The following is a 15,923-nucleotide window of genomic DNA, read 5'->3' as shown; positions in this document are numbered from 1 at the left end:
ATTAGAATATCTTAAAATTTCACAGCTGTTAGTTTTTAATGTATGCATGTAATTCAGTAGCTCAGAATCATGGACCCTCAAAATTGATAACTATCCTTTCAGTGCCTATATATGAATAATTGTAGTCAAAATAGGTATTTAAGTGTCAGAAATAACCTTTACTATAAAATGTTATTAAATAGCACCAATATTACTTGAAAGTAAAGTGAAACAACCCTAGGAATGTAGAAAATAGATTCAGTTACTAATTGCAAGACAGAAAGCATCTCCTAGACAAAATACCAACCAGGTATGAATTATATCACAGCCAATAAATATGAATCATAAAACATTTCAGAATTTCATTCCCCCCAAGAAACTATGTTAATATTTACCTAGTCAAGGTAGTACAACCTCACCCTTAACAGTGGAATTATGTGGTAAGAGATACATTTACTTATTCTATATATTAGTTCGACACAGCTGTAAATACAATGAAAATGCTTCAAAGAAATTTGATGAGCAAAACATTTATATTAAGTACAAAATATACAGTAAATGGAAACATCTTGTTAAATAGACCTGAAGGCGTACAATATCTTAAAAGAGCATATTTTCTTCATCTATCTTCACATTTATTCATTCTTATTATATTACCTTGTTGCTATCATCATTGTGTGCTTTGATACTTCAGTATCTAGAATCTTGATATCATTTGTCTCTAGTTATTCCTACACTCATATCTGTATAAGGAATTTTAGAAGTATTACTTCTGAGTAAAAGAAAACAATAAATTCCATAGTATTATAAGCAATTCTGCACAAAACTATTACAGTATTCTTTTCTTCGGCAGAGGGGGGGAGTGCGGGGGGGGGGGGCGGGGAGGGTCCGGTCGTGGGGCCTGAACTCTGGGCCTGGGCACTGTCCCTCAGCTCTTCAGCTCAAGGCTAGCACTCTACCACTTGAGCCACAGTGCCACTTCCAGCTTTATACTTTTTGCTTATGTGGTGCTGAGGAATTGAACCCAAGGCCTCATGCATGCAAGGCAAGCGCTCTACCACTGAGCCAGCTTCCCAGCCCTACAGTATTCTTGAAGGAACACTCTGATCATTATCAACTCATTAGTTTAAAATTCTTACTTCTTTTGTGGTGCTGGTCTTTGTGCTTGCAAGACAGCTATTCCCATTTCAGCAATGCCCCAACCCTAAAGGTATACTTTTGTAGTAAAGCAAACTTGTCTGCCTGCCTTTAAAATTAACTGTTGTCAGCCTACTGTATAATTCTGTTTATGAAAATGAAATATAAAGCCCTAGGCTATTAATTGGAAAATATTATTTGAAAAGATCTTACCATAAACATTTGTAAATATAGATAACCATCATAATTTTCTTAATTAAGACAATTGGGGAAAGAACAGAACAGTAGTGCTTTAGTCTTATAACAGCAAAGGTACAATATCCAAGTCTCTGGATCTGGGTTCTAAGCATTCAGTCATGGCTCACTTGCAAGTTGACAGAAGAGAAGCTTCTCCCCACGCTGGCACACAATGGGCCAATGACAATATCTGTCAGACTCTTCCATATTGTTTGCACTGAAGGCAGGACCATGAGGCATGTCTTTACAAAAGGCATTAAAATCCTGGAATGGAAGAACAATGTGAAAGGATTGTTAGTATTACCAAATGAGCTCCAGACTCTTGCACATGAATTAAAAGATTCAATAATGATTTAATAAGTTTAAATTTGATTGAACAGTGAACACACATAGAAAATGACCAGAATAATAAGAAACACAAAAGATATATTGGTTTATAAACAAGTAAACATAGAAATAATAAATAATAATATTCTTTGTACTGGTGGAATGCTATCAGAAATGATAAAACAAAAAGTAAAAAAACAGCATATTTACTTATATACCTCTGCCAATAGACATTAACCTGCCTAATTGTACATATTTCCCTAAGGTTCCACTTCCTGGCTGCCATGTGTGTTACCTCTCTCCACATGCCTTCCCTTGACTTCCTTAAACTTCTTTAGTATTGAAACAAACATCTTTATCTTCTAGTTTACCAACAAGTATCGTAAACGGATGCTTACATTTCTGTCCAGAGAAGATCTTCAAGTGAACTTGATCTTAAATAAATATCCGAGTGCAAATGAAGTTACAATTCTGTCATGTTTTCTTTGTTTCTTATGCTTTAATTTGTATAGTAATTATTCACCCTGAGAAGGGATGTGTGATACAATATAAGGAGCTCCGCAAGTGGTATTCTGATTCTTAGACAAATAACAGGCAGTCTCTCCTCAAATGATTTTTGGTATGCCTTTTCTTAAGAAAACTGCACATTCTTATATTCCCCAGGTTGCTGAAGTTTGTATGTGATCCTCTGAACAATGTTCTCTCTTGTTGTAGTTCTTTTTGATCAAGGAGGAGGTTTGTGAATTCTTAGGCATTGCTGGTGGTCTCAATGGGATCTTTATTGTTACCTGGATGGGCGCCAAGGGGTGAGAGTGACTTTCTTGGCTTGTGATTAAAATGTAAATAAAGGTCTGCAGTAGTTAGCTCAATCAGTCTAATTGGCTGATTGGCTGATATATTTTTTAGCCCACTGAATTATATATATTGCCTATCTATGCAGACTATATTTATCTTGTGGTTTTTCCAAGTGCTAAATACTTGAAGCAATTTTATAAGATACACAATTATGGGCTGCTTCAGGCTAACCAGTTGAGTAGCTAACCAGTTGAACAATGGCAACTTTTGATTTCTTATCACTTTATGTCTCAATTGACCTGTGGCCTTTGACATATTGCTATGAATTAAAGTGAAAACAGGAAATTTTACAGACAATAATTATTAGGGCCAACACTTATTACTCATCCTTGAAATGTCCACAGGATGATGTCAAATAATGAGCAATAAAACAGGCCTAATTTAAAGTCTGAATATTAATGAAAACAGTTATCTTCAAATTGATGCATTAAAAGACTGAAGTTTAGTTCAAAAAGGTTCCTAACCAAGTCTACTTCACTTACAATGCACCTCCCACTCTTCTCTAAGTTAGGATTTTTTCTGTCCCCATAACTCCCCAAATCTCCACCTAAGGGGACTTAAGCACTTGTCAAAGTTGACTTGCCAGTTAAGCAGAAAACAGTTGTCCACATTTGAGGATTGTAGTTCATGGGTTATGATGAACACATTTTATTTTCTTTAGGTTTGTATTATTTCATTTTGGCTCAGAGAATCTGTGAATATCAAACTTAAATTATGTTTTCAATATTGCATGGTTTATCTTCTAAAACTACATAATTTGGAGTAACTCAAAATTTGGTTGAAGCTCTTTATGCAAAATTTATAATGCACAAAATTATCTTTTCCTCTAGTGGATAATTTAGCTCTAGGTCAGAGATTCTTTAGTTAGCTTTGCATTATTCTGATTTCATTGTTATAAGAAATTTGCTATATTAAAAGCATCTTCTACAAATGAGATTGCTACTACATTCCTATCAATCGGACATCTTTTCTCATTGCATCCCAGTAAAAATAAGACAGATGTCTCATTCACATTTCTGTGGTTATAGCTCACTTATAGCCAGTGGCCTCATTTGCCAAATGGAAGCTATTTGCATCTGACTGTGGCATTGAGTCAAACTGATATCTTGGTCTGTAATGACCAGCACTTCTGCCCTAGGGAACCAAATTCTGCTTTTTATTTTTGTTGCATTTATTTGTTTAAAGAGTATAAAATCAGGCTATGTATAATATTCCATACTTTCAGTCCCAGCTACTTGGGAGCCTGAGGCAGAAGGATTGCTTGAACCCTGAAGCTGAGGGCCAGCCTGGGAAACTTAGTCAGGTTCCATGTTAAAGAAAGATCTCTCTCTCTCTCTCTCTCTCTCTCTCTCTCTCTCTCTCTCTCTCTCTCTCTCTGTCTCTCTCTGTCCGTCCATCTATATTTCTAGCTATCTAAACTTAAATGTGTGGTGAAACTGTGACTTAGTTCAAGATTTCCTTATTGTGTATGGTTACCTTTACTTATCACTAACTTCTTGGTAGAACAATAAATACTATTTAAAAAATATAGAACAAGCCGGGGGCCAGTGGCTCACATCTGTAATCCTAGCTACTCAGGTGGCTGAGATTTAAGGATCTCAGGTCAAAGCCAGCCCGGGCAGGAAAGTCTGTGAGACTCTAATCTTCAATAAACCACCAGAAAACCGGAAGTGGCGGTGGCGCTGTAGCTAAGTGGTAGAGTGCTAGCCTTGAGCTGAAGAGCTGAGAGACAACACCCAGGCCAAGAGTTCAAGCCCCACGACAGACCAAAAAATTAAAAAATAAAAATATAGAAAAAATTTTTAAAAGAAAACCAAAGTTATTTAAAAAGGTTTGTCCTTTTATAAGGTTTGTCTTTGATCTAGTTATATTTCAGGGGAATGTAATCCAATAAGTGGTAAATCTATTTTATAAAGGTATAAACGAATATCTGAGTACCCTAGTTTTAAAATTATTCCTGAACTTGCAATCATACTTTCCTGGTGACAAATATACAGCACTTAAATATTAATGTCCCATGTGTGTGCTATGTGACAAACAAGCTGAAGTTAAATAATACATTTTCTGTGGCTAAAAAGGCAGTGGGCTGATGACTCACCAATGAAAGCCTACACACAAAGCCCCTCCTTTTTTCCAGAGAGCCAGGTGAAGAAAAGCATCATTAGTAATTGAAAACTTACTTTTTTCCAACTCTTCCACAAAAGCTTCAGGAAAGCATAGCTTTGTTGACTCTAAACATGGTATTCTCTGCTTCTCAAGTAGCATTTCGTATACACTCTATGCCACTTAGTTTTGAAAGTGAAAAACCTCCAATAAAGGGGCTGGGAAGGTGGCTCAGTGGTAGAGCGCTTGCCTTGCATGCATGAGGCCTTGGATTTGATTCCTCAGCACCACATAAACAGAAAAAAGCAGAAGTGGCACTGTAGCTGAAGTGGTAGAGCACTAGCCTTGAGCTAAAGAGCTGAGGGACAGCACCCAGGCCTGGAGTTCAGGTCCCACAACCGACAAAAACAAACAAACAAACAAACAAACAAATAAATAAAAAAAACCTCCCATAGAGGTTAAGAAGACTAGATGTAGTTAATGAGGAGTCTGAAGCTTTATGTGCTAATTTAGGCACCTATAACAACATCACTGTGTGTGTGCATGTAGTCAGTATATTTGACACACCTCTGGCCTTTATGAATTTATACATGCATAAAGATACAGATTATTTTTCATTTATCTGCCAATCTTTCCATACTTTCCACACAGTTGTTTAACAACTTTCAATGATCAAATCTGCATTCTTTGTTTATTCTTTCTCCATCCAGTGGATATTTATTTATCTCTTACAAGCATTTGATAGACTTCTTTCCCATGAATTCTTCCCTGCTCTCCTTTCTTTTCCTTTAGAGTTAATGGTATATTTTCATTTTGAACTTCTGGACCCAACCAACACTGCCCCAATTATCGTGGGTAAATGGAAGAAGAATCTCAAGTCCAGTATCTAGAAAAAACTAAGCACTCAATAGTTCTAGGGTATAGAAATAACTACAGAGATAAACAACTGAGGAAATTAAGCCAGACATGGTATGGAATGAAGAATGACTTGGTAACTTCTAACTGAACACTGAGCAGGTACTGGGGGTGTGGCAAATCATATGAAGTGATTCAGAATAATGTGGAGGAGTCTAGGACCATGCATTTCACCTTGGACCACCCTGAGGCACGAGTTTGACAGCTTTTGTCAAATGAAGGATGATTCTTCCTGTCAGAATAAAGTGGATATCCTGTCCACCTCCCTTCCAGGGTTTGAATTCAGGGCCTCCGGGTAAGACAAGTGCTCTACCACTTGAGTATACTCCCAGGGTTTTGCTTTCAGTTTGTTCTTCAGATAAGGTCTGGAGGTGATATTTGCTCTGCTTGGCTTCCAACTTCAATCCTCCTCCCTCTGCTTCTCAAATTACTGGGATCGCAATCATATAACAGAGCATCTGGCTTATTTGTGAGACAGTGTGGCTAAATTTTGTTCCATCTGACTTCTAATCATGATCTTCCTGTCTTCATTATCCACATAGCTGGGATTACAGGTGTGCACTGCCACTAATGGCTTAAAGAGAATATTCGTTAATATAGCAGTAAGTCTTCTTGGTAGAATTAGTTGTAGCATTTAAAAGTGTTTAAAATTGTTCCCAATTTTGTTTTGTCTTATTTCCAGGGGCACATGTTCTCACTAGGCAGCCCAGGCTGTCCCAAAACTCTGAATCTTGCCTCAGATTCCCAAGTACTGGGATTTACAGGTACATACCACCATGCCCAGCCTCCAAAGTCTTAGGATGTGAATAAAACATCCATTCAGTGGGTTGCTCTGCTTCTTCTCCTTTTAACTAGATGCAATTCTTATTTGTGGATCATGGGTGCAAAGTTCATTTATTCTTAGGCACGTGGAGTTTTCATTCATGCCCCTTGGGTGCCCTTCCCCTTGACTGCACCTTCTCATCCTTCCTCGCGTTTTGCCAGCAGTGGAACTGCACCCCTCCCCCCCCCCCCCCCCCCAGCGCTGCTTCCCCAGGCCTGACATCCCTGCCCAATCATATTGCTGATGGCATCCTGCTCAGAGATCGCTTTTGTTTTTACCCAAACACAGGTGGTGACTAAACCGAAGGCAATGAATGAAGAGCCCTGCCCGGAACCACAGGCACAAGTCTTAACAGGGCCTTGGAGGGAGCAGCCTGTGGCAAACAGCAAGCTTCCAGGTTCCCACCTTTGCTCTCCACTCAACTCAGCCTTCTGTAAGGGAGGGAAAAATCACACCCAGGAGAGAGAGGCATTCTTCCTTCTGTTTCATCTCTTAAGTCAAACTAGTAGTGCAAAGAAAGCAAAAAGCCTTTCAAGGCTGAGCTGATGCATGGTCTTTCCTGGGAGAAAGGAAGGGAAGGGCAGGTGGAAAGAAAAAAAAAAAGTCTACTTTGGACCCCCAGTGTGCCCCACTCCCTTCTTACCAGATGTGCAGACAGCTGAGGGTGGCGAAGAGAATTCCCGCAGCGAAGGCCAAGGGGATGGCCAGGAACACGGTCAGGAACTTGTAGAGCACGTATTTGCTGACTTCAAAGAGGGCATGGCTGCAGACCCACACTTTGTCAAAGGAGTGCGTAGTTGCTGGCTCTGCAATCACGTCTTCAAAGCCCAGCTGCAGGAGACAAGACGCAGGGACCCAAGCCAGCTGTCACCCCAGTGGTCACCCCTCCCCCGCATCCTCCTCCTCTCCCTCCCCCCCAGGAATCAGGGAGAGCAACCACGAAGAAGGTGGCTAGTGGTTAGTGTCCCCCGTTTTGCACAGTGTCACGGTGGGCGCACAGGAAGATGGCTAGGAATTCCTGCCTGGGCAGGGAGCCTGGTACTGGTGTGACACGGGCACTGTCGGGGTCCTGGACTACCCGGGGATGGGGAGTGGGTGGAGAGGAGGGGTAGAGGATGTCCGTCCGCAGCCCGCGTCAGGGGCGGGCACCAACCCGCCCAGGTTACCGCCCGCCTTGAGCTTCACCTGGAGATGAGAGTTGAGCCGGTGGGGATCCCGATCGTAGCCCGAGTCCACGAACTTCTCGGGATCGGCGTAGTCGACGCCGCTGTGGCGGCTGTAGGCGTCGTCGTCCATGAAGAGCTGCACGTCGGCCTTCTCGGTCTCCAGTCCCATCTCGCTGTCGGTGCGCGGCGGCTGCGGCGAGGGCCCGAGCGGCCTCCCCTTCCAGGCCTGCCCAGCCCCGCCCCGCCCCGCCTGGCCTCGCCTTGCCCCGCGCGCAGCAGCCGGGGCGGGCGGCGGCCGCTTCCCGCTGCCGGTTCCCGCTCCCGAGCCCCGCCCCACCCACCCTGCCAGGCCTGGGGGCTGGGAGGACACCTTCTCCGGCTGTGTCCGGTCCAGTGTGCGTGGGGGGGAAACACTCGATGAGTCACGTCCCTGCCTTGCCCGGAGGGGCGAAACGTGCCACCCAGGGGGGCCAGAAAGGCCTTCTGTCCCACATTGCTGCGCGCACAGACGTGATGTTGAGGGGCATCCCCTGGAGCTTGGCGGGTTGTCAGGGAACCGTGGACTTAACCCCGCAGACCCGGCAGCGCGGTGGTTCTTGGTTTAGGTATGGAAGCAGAAGGTCCTGTCTTCACCCTCTGCCTCTATTTACTCCCGGTGATTTGGGCCAGCTGTGGCACTTGCCTGGCATTGTCTAGTGAGGATTGAATGTTAATTCATGCCAAGTCCATAAATTGTCTCCAACTCAAAATAAGCTTCGAAGTCAGTGCTGTGCTTCCATGAATCAAGGAGTCACAACCCCACAAACGCAGACGTTCTTCAACTAGCCTAGGGTGCACAGGGTGGGTGCGGAGCCAGCGTGAGGTGGGCGCGGGTGGGGTAATCTGAACCTTCATACTCCGGGAGGGAGGGGTTCTGCCCTTCGCGTCAGACCACTGACCATTGGGTGACAAGCTTCAGAATGGAGGAGTCTGCACGTTCATCAAAGGTTTATGGTCTGGTGAACTTAGATAAAAGCGATTTAGTGAAACTTTGCCAAAAGTCTGTAGCTTGCCCAGAGCCCAAGAAGTAGAGACAAGCAGCAGGTGTTGAAATGCAGTAATGGAGCCTTTTGCAAGTGCCCCTGTGATGGAACTGGATTTGAGGCATTACAACTTTGGAAAGAATAAGGCTAGGTTTGGATGGACAAACATTTGAAAGCTGGGCACCAGTAGCTCACACCTATAATCCTAGATATTCAGTTGCATGAAATCTGAAAATGGCATATCATCACAAACTAAACAACAAAATAAAATAAATAACATATAGAACAAGAACTGAAGGTGAAATTGTGTTGGAGCCAAAACATAATATTTCTAATATCTAATAATATTCTAGATGTTTATTTGTCTTCTGCTGGCTGAAAACATAATGTCCTTTCTGGATAAGACTTTCTTTTCTGATACCTTTTTTGCATCTCCAGTGGGACCATTAGGACATTTTTCAGAGTGAAGATAGAGAGCCAACCAGGAAATGAAACTAATGTGACTTTAATAGGATAACTTACCTAATAGATTCACTTGTGACATGATAGGTATTTATAGGAAATAAATAGTACGCAAGATGTCAAGCTAAATGGAACACATCTAGAGTTCGTGTTTATAGTATACATGTAGAATTACACTATGAGACTATTCATTTTTCTATGTAATTTCAAATTCTTATTGACTACTTCCTTTCTCCATGGAGTGGGTCTGTATGAGGCTATTTTGATGAAGTTTTGTCCATGTCACCATGTTAATAAGTAAGTTATTATTTTTCTTTATGTTTTTGTAACAGAGCTAAGAAAATGACTTTGCTTATGCTGTTATTCATTGCTTAGGCAGCAGCAGCTTCTGTCTCAAGAGGCTTAAACCAGCGTGATGACCACAGCAAAGGCATCCCATCCTTACTACAACGTTTCCAAAAAGGGAAAATAAAGATGATTTTGAGCTAAATGGCTGAACATACTCTAGTATCTCAGAGACCTCAGAGTACTCTGCAATGAGCCGTAAAAAATTGCCCTATAACTAAGGGAAGTAAAAATATCCATAATAAATCTATTTTCTGGTGCATCCATCTTCCATGCGGTGACTTCTGACAGAGGATTGATTTTTAGGTTGTATGTTTATAAATTTGGGCAGTAAATGACTTGGTGGAAGATTAGTATTTGTGACTAGGATAGTTTAAAATCATTTTTCTCCTTGGATTTTTCTTATCAAAGTGTTTAAGAAACACTTTTTCCTGGTTTGTTAAAAATTGTAGGTGTATGATCTCATGAATAAAAATATTTTCTCCCAAATCACAAATATGTTATCACATCTCCTATATAGCTTATATGAAGTTTTAATCAGGGTCTATTTTCCAAACTTAGTACTAACCGGTTATTAATGGAAATAATGGGTTGTCTATCCAGCCATAAAGTTTATTGATATTTAAAACATTTAGTTTAGACCAGGATTTTTCAACTTTGATACATTTTGGGTCAGATCATTCTTTGTCTGGTGCACAGTAAAATATTTGGCAACATCTCTGACTTCTGTCCCATTATCTGCCAATAACACACCCCAGTTGTGACAACAAAAATGTTTCCAGACATTGCCAAATATCCCTTGAGAGCTCTAAATCACCTTTCCCCTCCTTCCCTGGGGCTGAGATGCATAGGAATAAATGTTATAGAAATTGTCATGTGACTAGTAAAAAATTAAGCTCTGGCTGTGCACTTATAAACTCATATTTAAGATAAAGTTCAGGATAGTGATATTAATTTATTAGAAACTCCAGGACTTTTTGAAGTTAAGCTTTAAATTTTTTCAGAACTAATTTTATTAATTGTCAAATTTCCATACAAGACTTGTATCAAGAAATATTTATATCTGATAAAGACACCAGAAAGAAACAACTAGAATGCCCTATGTATTTTTCACACTTCTTACACTTTTCTCACAAAAGCTTGAACTGTTTAAATGGCTGTAACTGGAAACTTGGGAGTTTTTCAAGACTATTCTGTCCTAAGGCTATATATAATTCAGAGATTGTTGACAAATCTCAGGAATCAAGTATGTTGTTCATTTTTTATATGACCTTAACTGATAAGTCCGTGGACTTGTTAGGGAAAAAGCCAAATAGCTGGCTAGTAGATCTTTTATGTATTCCTTCACTGGCTTCCTTATTTCACAAGGATCAAAGCTTGAGAACTCCAGAGACACCTGCTGGTTCTTCTATGGGCTACTCTCTGTACAGAAGGCTTTGAGTAAATAATTCCTTACACAATTTCCTGATCCTTACTCTTTCTTTATCATTGCATCTTTTTACCTATTCCTCTCTAAACACTCATATTCCAACCATCCCCTATTTCCTGATAATGCTGAGGAAAGCTTGCCAAAAGAAAGATCAGATTTAAAAAAAAAATACTATTATAGTCCTCAGTATTCAAGTTTGGGAAGTAATAGCAGATAGTTGTATGATATTTAAAGAAAGTTTATTCCTTAAATGCCACTTCTTTTTCAGTCCATATTCTGTGTAAAATAAGTCTTGCACCAGTGAACCAGAATTTTTTAGTTTAATGTTAAGGCACAATAGCCTGTTTGTAACTGGTGCCAGCTTAATTTTCTGTTTCAAATAGCACTTCCTCTAGCCAAAAATCTTTCTCCATGCACGAATTTCCAGAACTACCTTAGGATCAGACATACTGGGCAATTAGAAATGAAAGGGGAATAATGTACACTCTTGAAAAGAGTTCATGGTTTATGGTTACAACTGATGGAATACGTTAATCCATTCTCATTCAAAACAATGCAGGACAATTAATTTTAGATTTATTTTATCCTGTTTTCTATGCTTAAAGGATGTTCTTGTTTAATGTTTGGAATGTGTCATTCATTTCTAGAATACTGCATGCATAAATAAGACATTTCTCTATGACTTTGATATTTTGTCTTTCCAGAACATGAAATAGACCCTCATTAACTTTTGGTAAGCACTAACTTCCCAGTTTAAACCTTTAATAAGTTCAACGTCCTCTGTGTTCAGAAGGGATCATGACTTTTGCAAGGTTGAAGCATTGAGGGTTTTCTAATACAAACTCATATATGTTCAAGATTCCTACTTGCTAAAGCACCAGATTTAGAGGATGTTTGGATTTGGGATTTGATTTTGGACACAAAGTTAGGAAAGCTCATTTTAAAGGCCTTTGTGTTCTGTAATAATTTTTCTTTTTATAAATGTTCTACTTTCATTTACAGTTAATGCCAATTTTAAAAAATAACATGGCCGGGCTGGGAAGGTGACTCAGTGGTAGAGCGCTTGCCTTGCATGCTTGAGGCCCTGGGTTCGATTCCTCAGCACCACATAAGCAAAAAGAAAAAAGCCGGAAGTAGTGCTGTGGCTCAAGTGGTAGAGCACTAGCCTTCAGCTGAAGAGCTGAGGGACAGCGCCCAGGCCCAGAGTTCAGGCCCCACGATTGGACCCCCCCCCCCCCCCTGCAAAAAAAAAATAACATGGCCAAGCTACACTAAAAAAAGAATGGGAAGAATTTTTTTCTTCTTCCATCTCCTCCTCTTCCTTCTCCTCCTCTTCCTTCTTCTCCAACTCCATCTCCTCCATCTCTTCTATCTCCTCTTTCTCCTCCATCTCTTCCTCCTCTTCCTCCTCCTCCTCCTCCTTCTCCTCCTCCTTCTTCTTCTTTGCAAGTTCTTACTTATTGCATATTTCCAGTAGAAAATTAAAGATAAAATTACGAGGGATCTTCCATCTGAGTATTTTCAGTTACTGTTTGGTTATCTATCAGGTAACAAAGTTTGAGAGAGTCATTTGTGAGGGAAGAGCAAAGGAAATTGAAGTATATGGAGCAGAGGGCAGACTGGGATGCTGCCAAAGGGTTAGGCAGGAGACTTTTTATACTTTCCTATCAATAAATATCTGTGAAGAACTTTGTTTCCGGAGTGTTTACAAAAAAAAAAGTTTTGCCTGTTTCTGTTCCATGGGGACACAGGACAGACTTCTACCCTATATGAAAGCATGAAGTAATTTAGGCAATGTAGGTATCCACTCTATGCATTCCTAAAGTCCAGCCAGGCCTTCACTGTCTGCCAATTGTTTATTAAGCTTTTAGTCTCTCATTTAGGACAGCTTGAAAATTGGATCTAAAGGTAGATAAAAACAAAATTACTCTATTAAATACATTGTAAGCAGGACTATTGATATCCTTGTGTATAATGCTTCTCCAGTTAAATAATTAGTAAATGGATAAACATCATATTTCAAAAGCACTTTTAGTAGATGTTTCATTTTGTAAAACAAAAGAAAAGAGGTTTGGGGGCTGGGAAGGTGGCTCAGGGGTAGAGTGCTTGCCTTGCATTCATGAGGCCCTGGGTTTGATTCCTCAGCACCACATAAGCGGAAAAAGCCAGAAGTGGTGCTGTGGCTCAAGTGGTAGAGCACTGGCCTTGAGCTGAAGAGCTGAGGGACAGCTCCCAGGCCCAGAGTTCAAGCCCCACAACCGACAAAAAAAAAAAAAAAAAGACGTGGAGGGAAGAAAGGGAATCATTTGGAGCATTAGAACATTTTTATCATGTTAATCTCAAAATAACAAATTTCATTGACGTTCACATTGTTTTTTATTAAAAAAAATTTAGATTTGTGCTGCCATTTCTCTTTGGGGAAATGATAACAGTTACTCTCCAAATAAAATATTGCCCCTTCCCATATAATAGTGAATGGATGTAAAAATTCAGGCTACCTCTTAATTTCAGCCTGTATCCAATTCACATAATTTTACTAAAAAATGCTTTTTCCTTTTATAAATTATTATGGTCCTTGGAAACTCCCCTTCCTGGATAAACAAATCACTAGAAATAAACTTAGATAGTAAAACACTGTGGTCCTGAAAAACTGCACACTACTTTATTTGGAAATAGTAGAATTTGCAGAATGTAGCTGTAAAGGGCAGGCTGCTTAAATTACTTGGTTCTGAAGACTTTTACTATGAAAGCAAAGTATTTTCTGAAGGAGTAGAGCACAAATAGCTAAATGTTTGGGGAAAATAGGCTTATTATTTTGTCATTTTGGAAAAACTTTTCTCATGTTGCCACGTTTGTACTGCAAGTCTTTTTCATTAAAAATATACTACAATAGAAATAAAATATGGCTAATGATTGATAGGTTTAAATTACAAATAGAGGCTGCTGATTGTCTGTTGGAGCTGGACAATCATTTAGGCGATGAATAAAATCCAGCAATCTCCTTCTAGGCTCAGGGAGATATGTCAAAGTATAAACATCTAGTTTAGAAGCTCACACTTCTGTGCCTTATTTTTCCCCTAATTTTTCTTAGTAGATTTTATTGTTATTAGGTTTCAGGTTTTGTTTTTTTTTTTCTGCCAGAAAGTGTTTGCCTGGTAGAAATGTGGATTTCCACATTTTCTCCTTTCCTGGATTTCTGCTCCTTCCAGTCATAGTCTTTTTTTTTTTTTTTTTTCCTGGTCCTGGGGCTTGAACTCAGGGCCTGGGCACTGTCCCTGAGCCTCTTTGCCTCTTTGTGCTTAAAGCTCTTTGTCACTTGAGCCACAAAGCCACTTCTGCTTTTTCTGAGTAGTTTATTGGAGATAAGAGTTTAGCAGACTTCCTTGCATGGGCTGGCTTTGAACCATGATCCTCAGATCTCAGCCTCCTGAATAGCTATGCCCATCACAGTCTTGTCATTCACAATATCTCAGAGTTGCAAAGAAGTTGGAGATTATAGACCAATGAATCCTCCACCCTTAATTCTTAATGAGTGGCCACACTGGATCTGCAAAAATATTTTAGTAATGAGGAATTACTATATAAAGCAACTCAATGATTATTTAAAATTAGTCTTCATTATTTTGTGCCAGGATCAATGATCAGAAATGTTATCTGTTTATTGTCTATCATTTACCTATGTCTGTTAATCTTAATTCTGCTTTCTTGACTTTTTGAAGAAAACAATATTAAAGACAAGCTCTTGAATTGTCCAAAGCTATATTCTATAAACACCCAGTGTTTTCCTTCTCCCTTCTCTAACTTAATAGTTCTATCTCCTCAGTTGTTCTTCATATATCACCGCTTCCAATCATGGAATTGTCTTTTCCTTTAATCTATTCCTATACCTAAAAAAATATCATGCTCAAAGTGTAACATTTGGTCTGGAGTATAATCCATACAAGATCAAACTAATATTACTATGATGCTATTACTACCAATAATACTACTATATTCCCTTCTTTATCTTGTTCTCTACACTGATTATTTGGCTGCTGTGTTTTAGTATTCATTAAAATTAATACCATTAGGGATTGAGACCCCTAAGTTTGGTATTTTGGTTAGGTTTTACTGCTAGTGGAAGATAATTGATGACTTGAACCTAAGAAGCTGGCTGTTTCATTCTTATGGATTTTTTTTATCATCTGTTGGTTGTTTCAGTTTTGACAATATTTTCAATAGAATTCAAGTTTTTCCATTTTAATACAAAGTTTCAGTATATTCCTTTACCATTAACTTCTGAATTTATTGAGATCAGAAGTTTAAAACATTATAATTTAAGATCTTTAAAAGGTATTTATAGCCTGATGATTTCTAATTTTATAGTTCTACCTGTGTCTTTTTCCAAGCTTCAGCTAAACATATCCTACTGATCTCTTTATCACCTGACATTTCACATCTCCAAAAACCTAGTTCTTTGCTTCTGTCCCTAGATCAAACTGGACATTCTCATCACAGACTTGATCAAACTCGAATCACAGGAGTCAGCTTTGATTTCTCCATTTTTTTCTCTGCCCAATCAATGCTTTACTTCCCCAATCAATGCTTTCACCTTCTATTTGCTCTTTCCCTTCTAAATTCAGAGCTCACTGGAACAACATCCACAGGCTACATGCTCAGTTATTGCCATTCTGTGCCCATCACCAGCCCACTTTTAATGTGCTGCTTTAAATTAAGACTTACAGTTAAAAAAGAAAAAAAAAGCCACTAAACTGATTTCTATAAGGAATAAATTTTATCAAATTTTTGGGCAACTGGAGTTTACTCTATTTATTTTTAATTCTTCAATAAACAGTGTTGAAGACTGAGTGAAGTAGCATCCTTAAGACGAGAACGTTGAATGGTGTTGATGTGTGTGAGCTGGAATCTGGTGCTGGTGTCACAGAGCTTTGTAAGGACTTTCTTCAACTCTATCAATAAGATGGACAGAATAACTTCTGTACATTTTACTGAGGGACCTTTGCAGGTTGACCAAGAAGTATGGAAGAAAGAGTAACTTTTAAAGAGTCAGTTTGAATTGACCTCTACCTGAATGAATCTGCCCAAGAACTGATCTTGGCTTTCCCTTTCTACCTCTCTTTCTA

At 39.5% G+C, this 15,923-nt stretch overlaps 1 protein-coding gene across 2 annotated transcripts; it reads right to left on the bottom strand.

Moving 5' to 3' along the window:
* Nucleotides 1–1,020: 1,020 nt before the first annotated feature.
* Cav2 (caveolin 2) lies at nucleotides 1,021–7,778 on the bottom strand. 2 transcript variants are annotated; one of them, XM_042695986.1, is made up of 4 exons: nucleotides 7,562–7,778; nucleotides 7,020–7,207; nucleotides 1,448–1,617; nucleotides 1,021–1,408 (listed from the first exon to the last, which is right to left on the bottom strand). In XM_042695986.1, exons 1-3 carry the CDS (start codon nucleotides 7,709–7,711, stop codon nucleotides 1,467–1,469), a joined length of 489 nt encoding a protein of 162 aa, XP_042551920.1. In that variant the 5' UTR covers nucleotides 7,712–7,778; the 3' UTR covers nucleotides 1,021–1,408; nucleotides 1,448–1,466. The 2 variants fall into 2 exon arrangements, with proteins under 2 accessions (XP_042551920.1, XP_042551919.1); XM_042695985.1 differs by having other exon boundaries at nucleotides 1,021–1,617.
* Nucleotides 7,779–15,923: the final 8,145 nt, after the last annotated feature.

This window comes from Dipodomys spectabilis, unplaced genomic scaffold, assembly GCF_019054845.1.
Source record: "Dipodomys spectabilis isolate Male_0828 unplaced genomic scaffold, ASM1905484v1 ptg000197l, whole genome shotgun sequence".
Lineage (NCBI taxonomy): Eukaryota > Metazoa > Chordata > Mammalia > Rodentia > Heteromyidae > Dipodomys > Dipodomys spectabilis.
The sequence above is the reverse complement of the archived record's forward strand: the minus strand, read 5'-3'. Positions and strand labels throughout refer to the sequence as shown.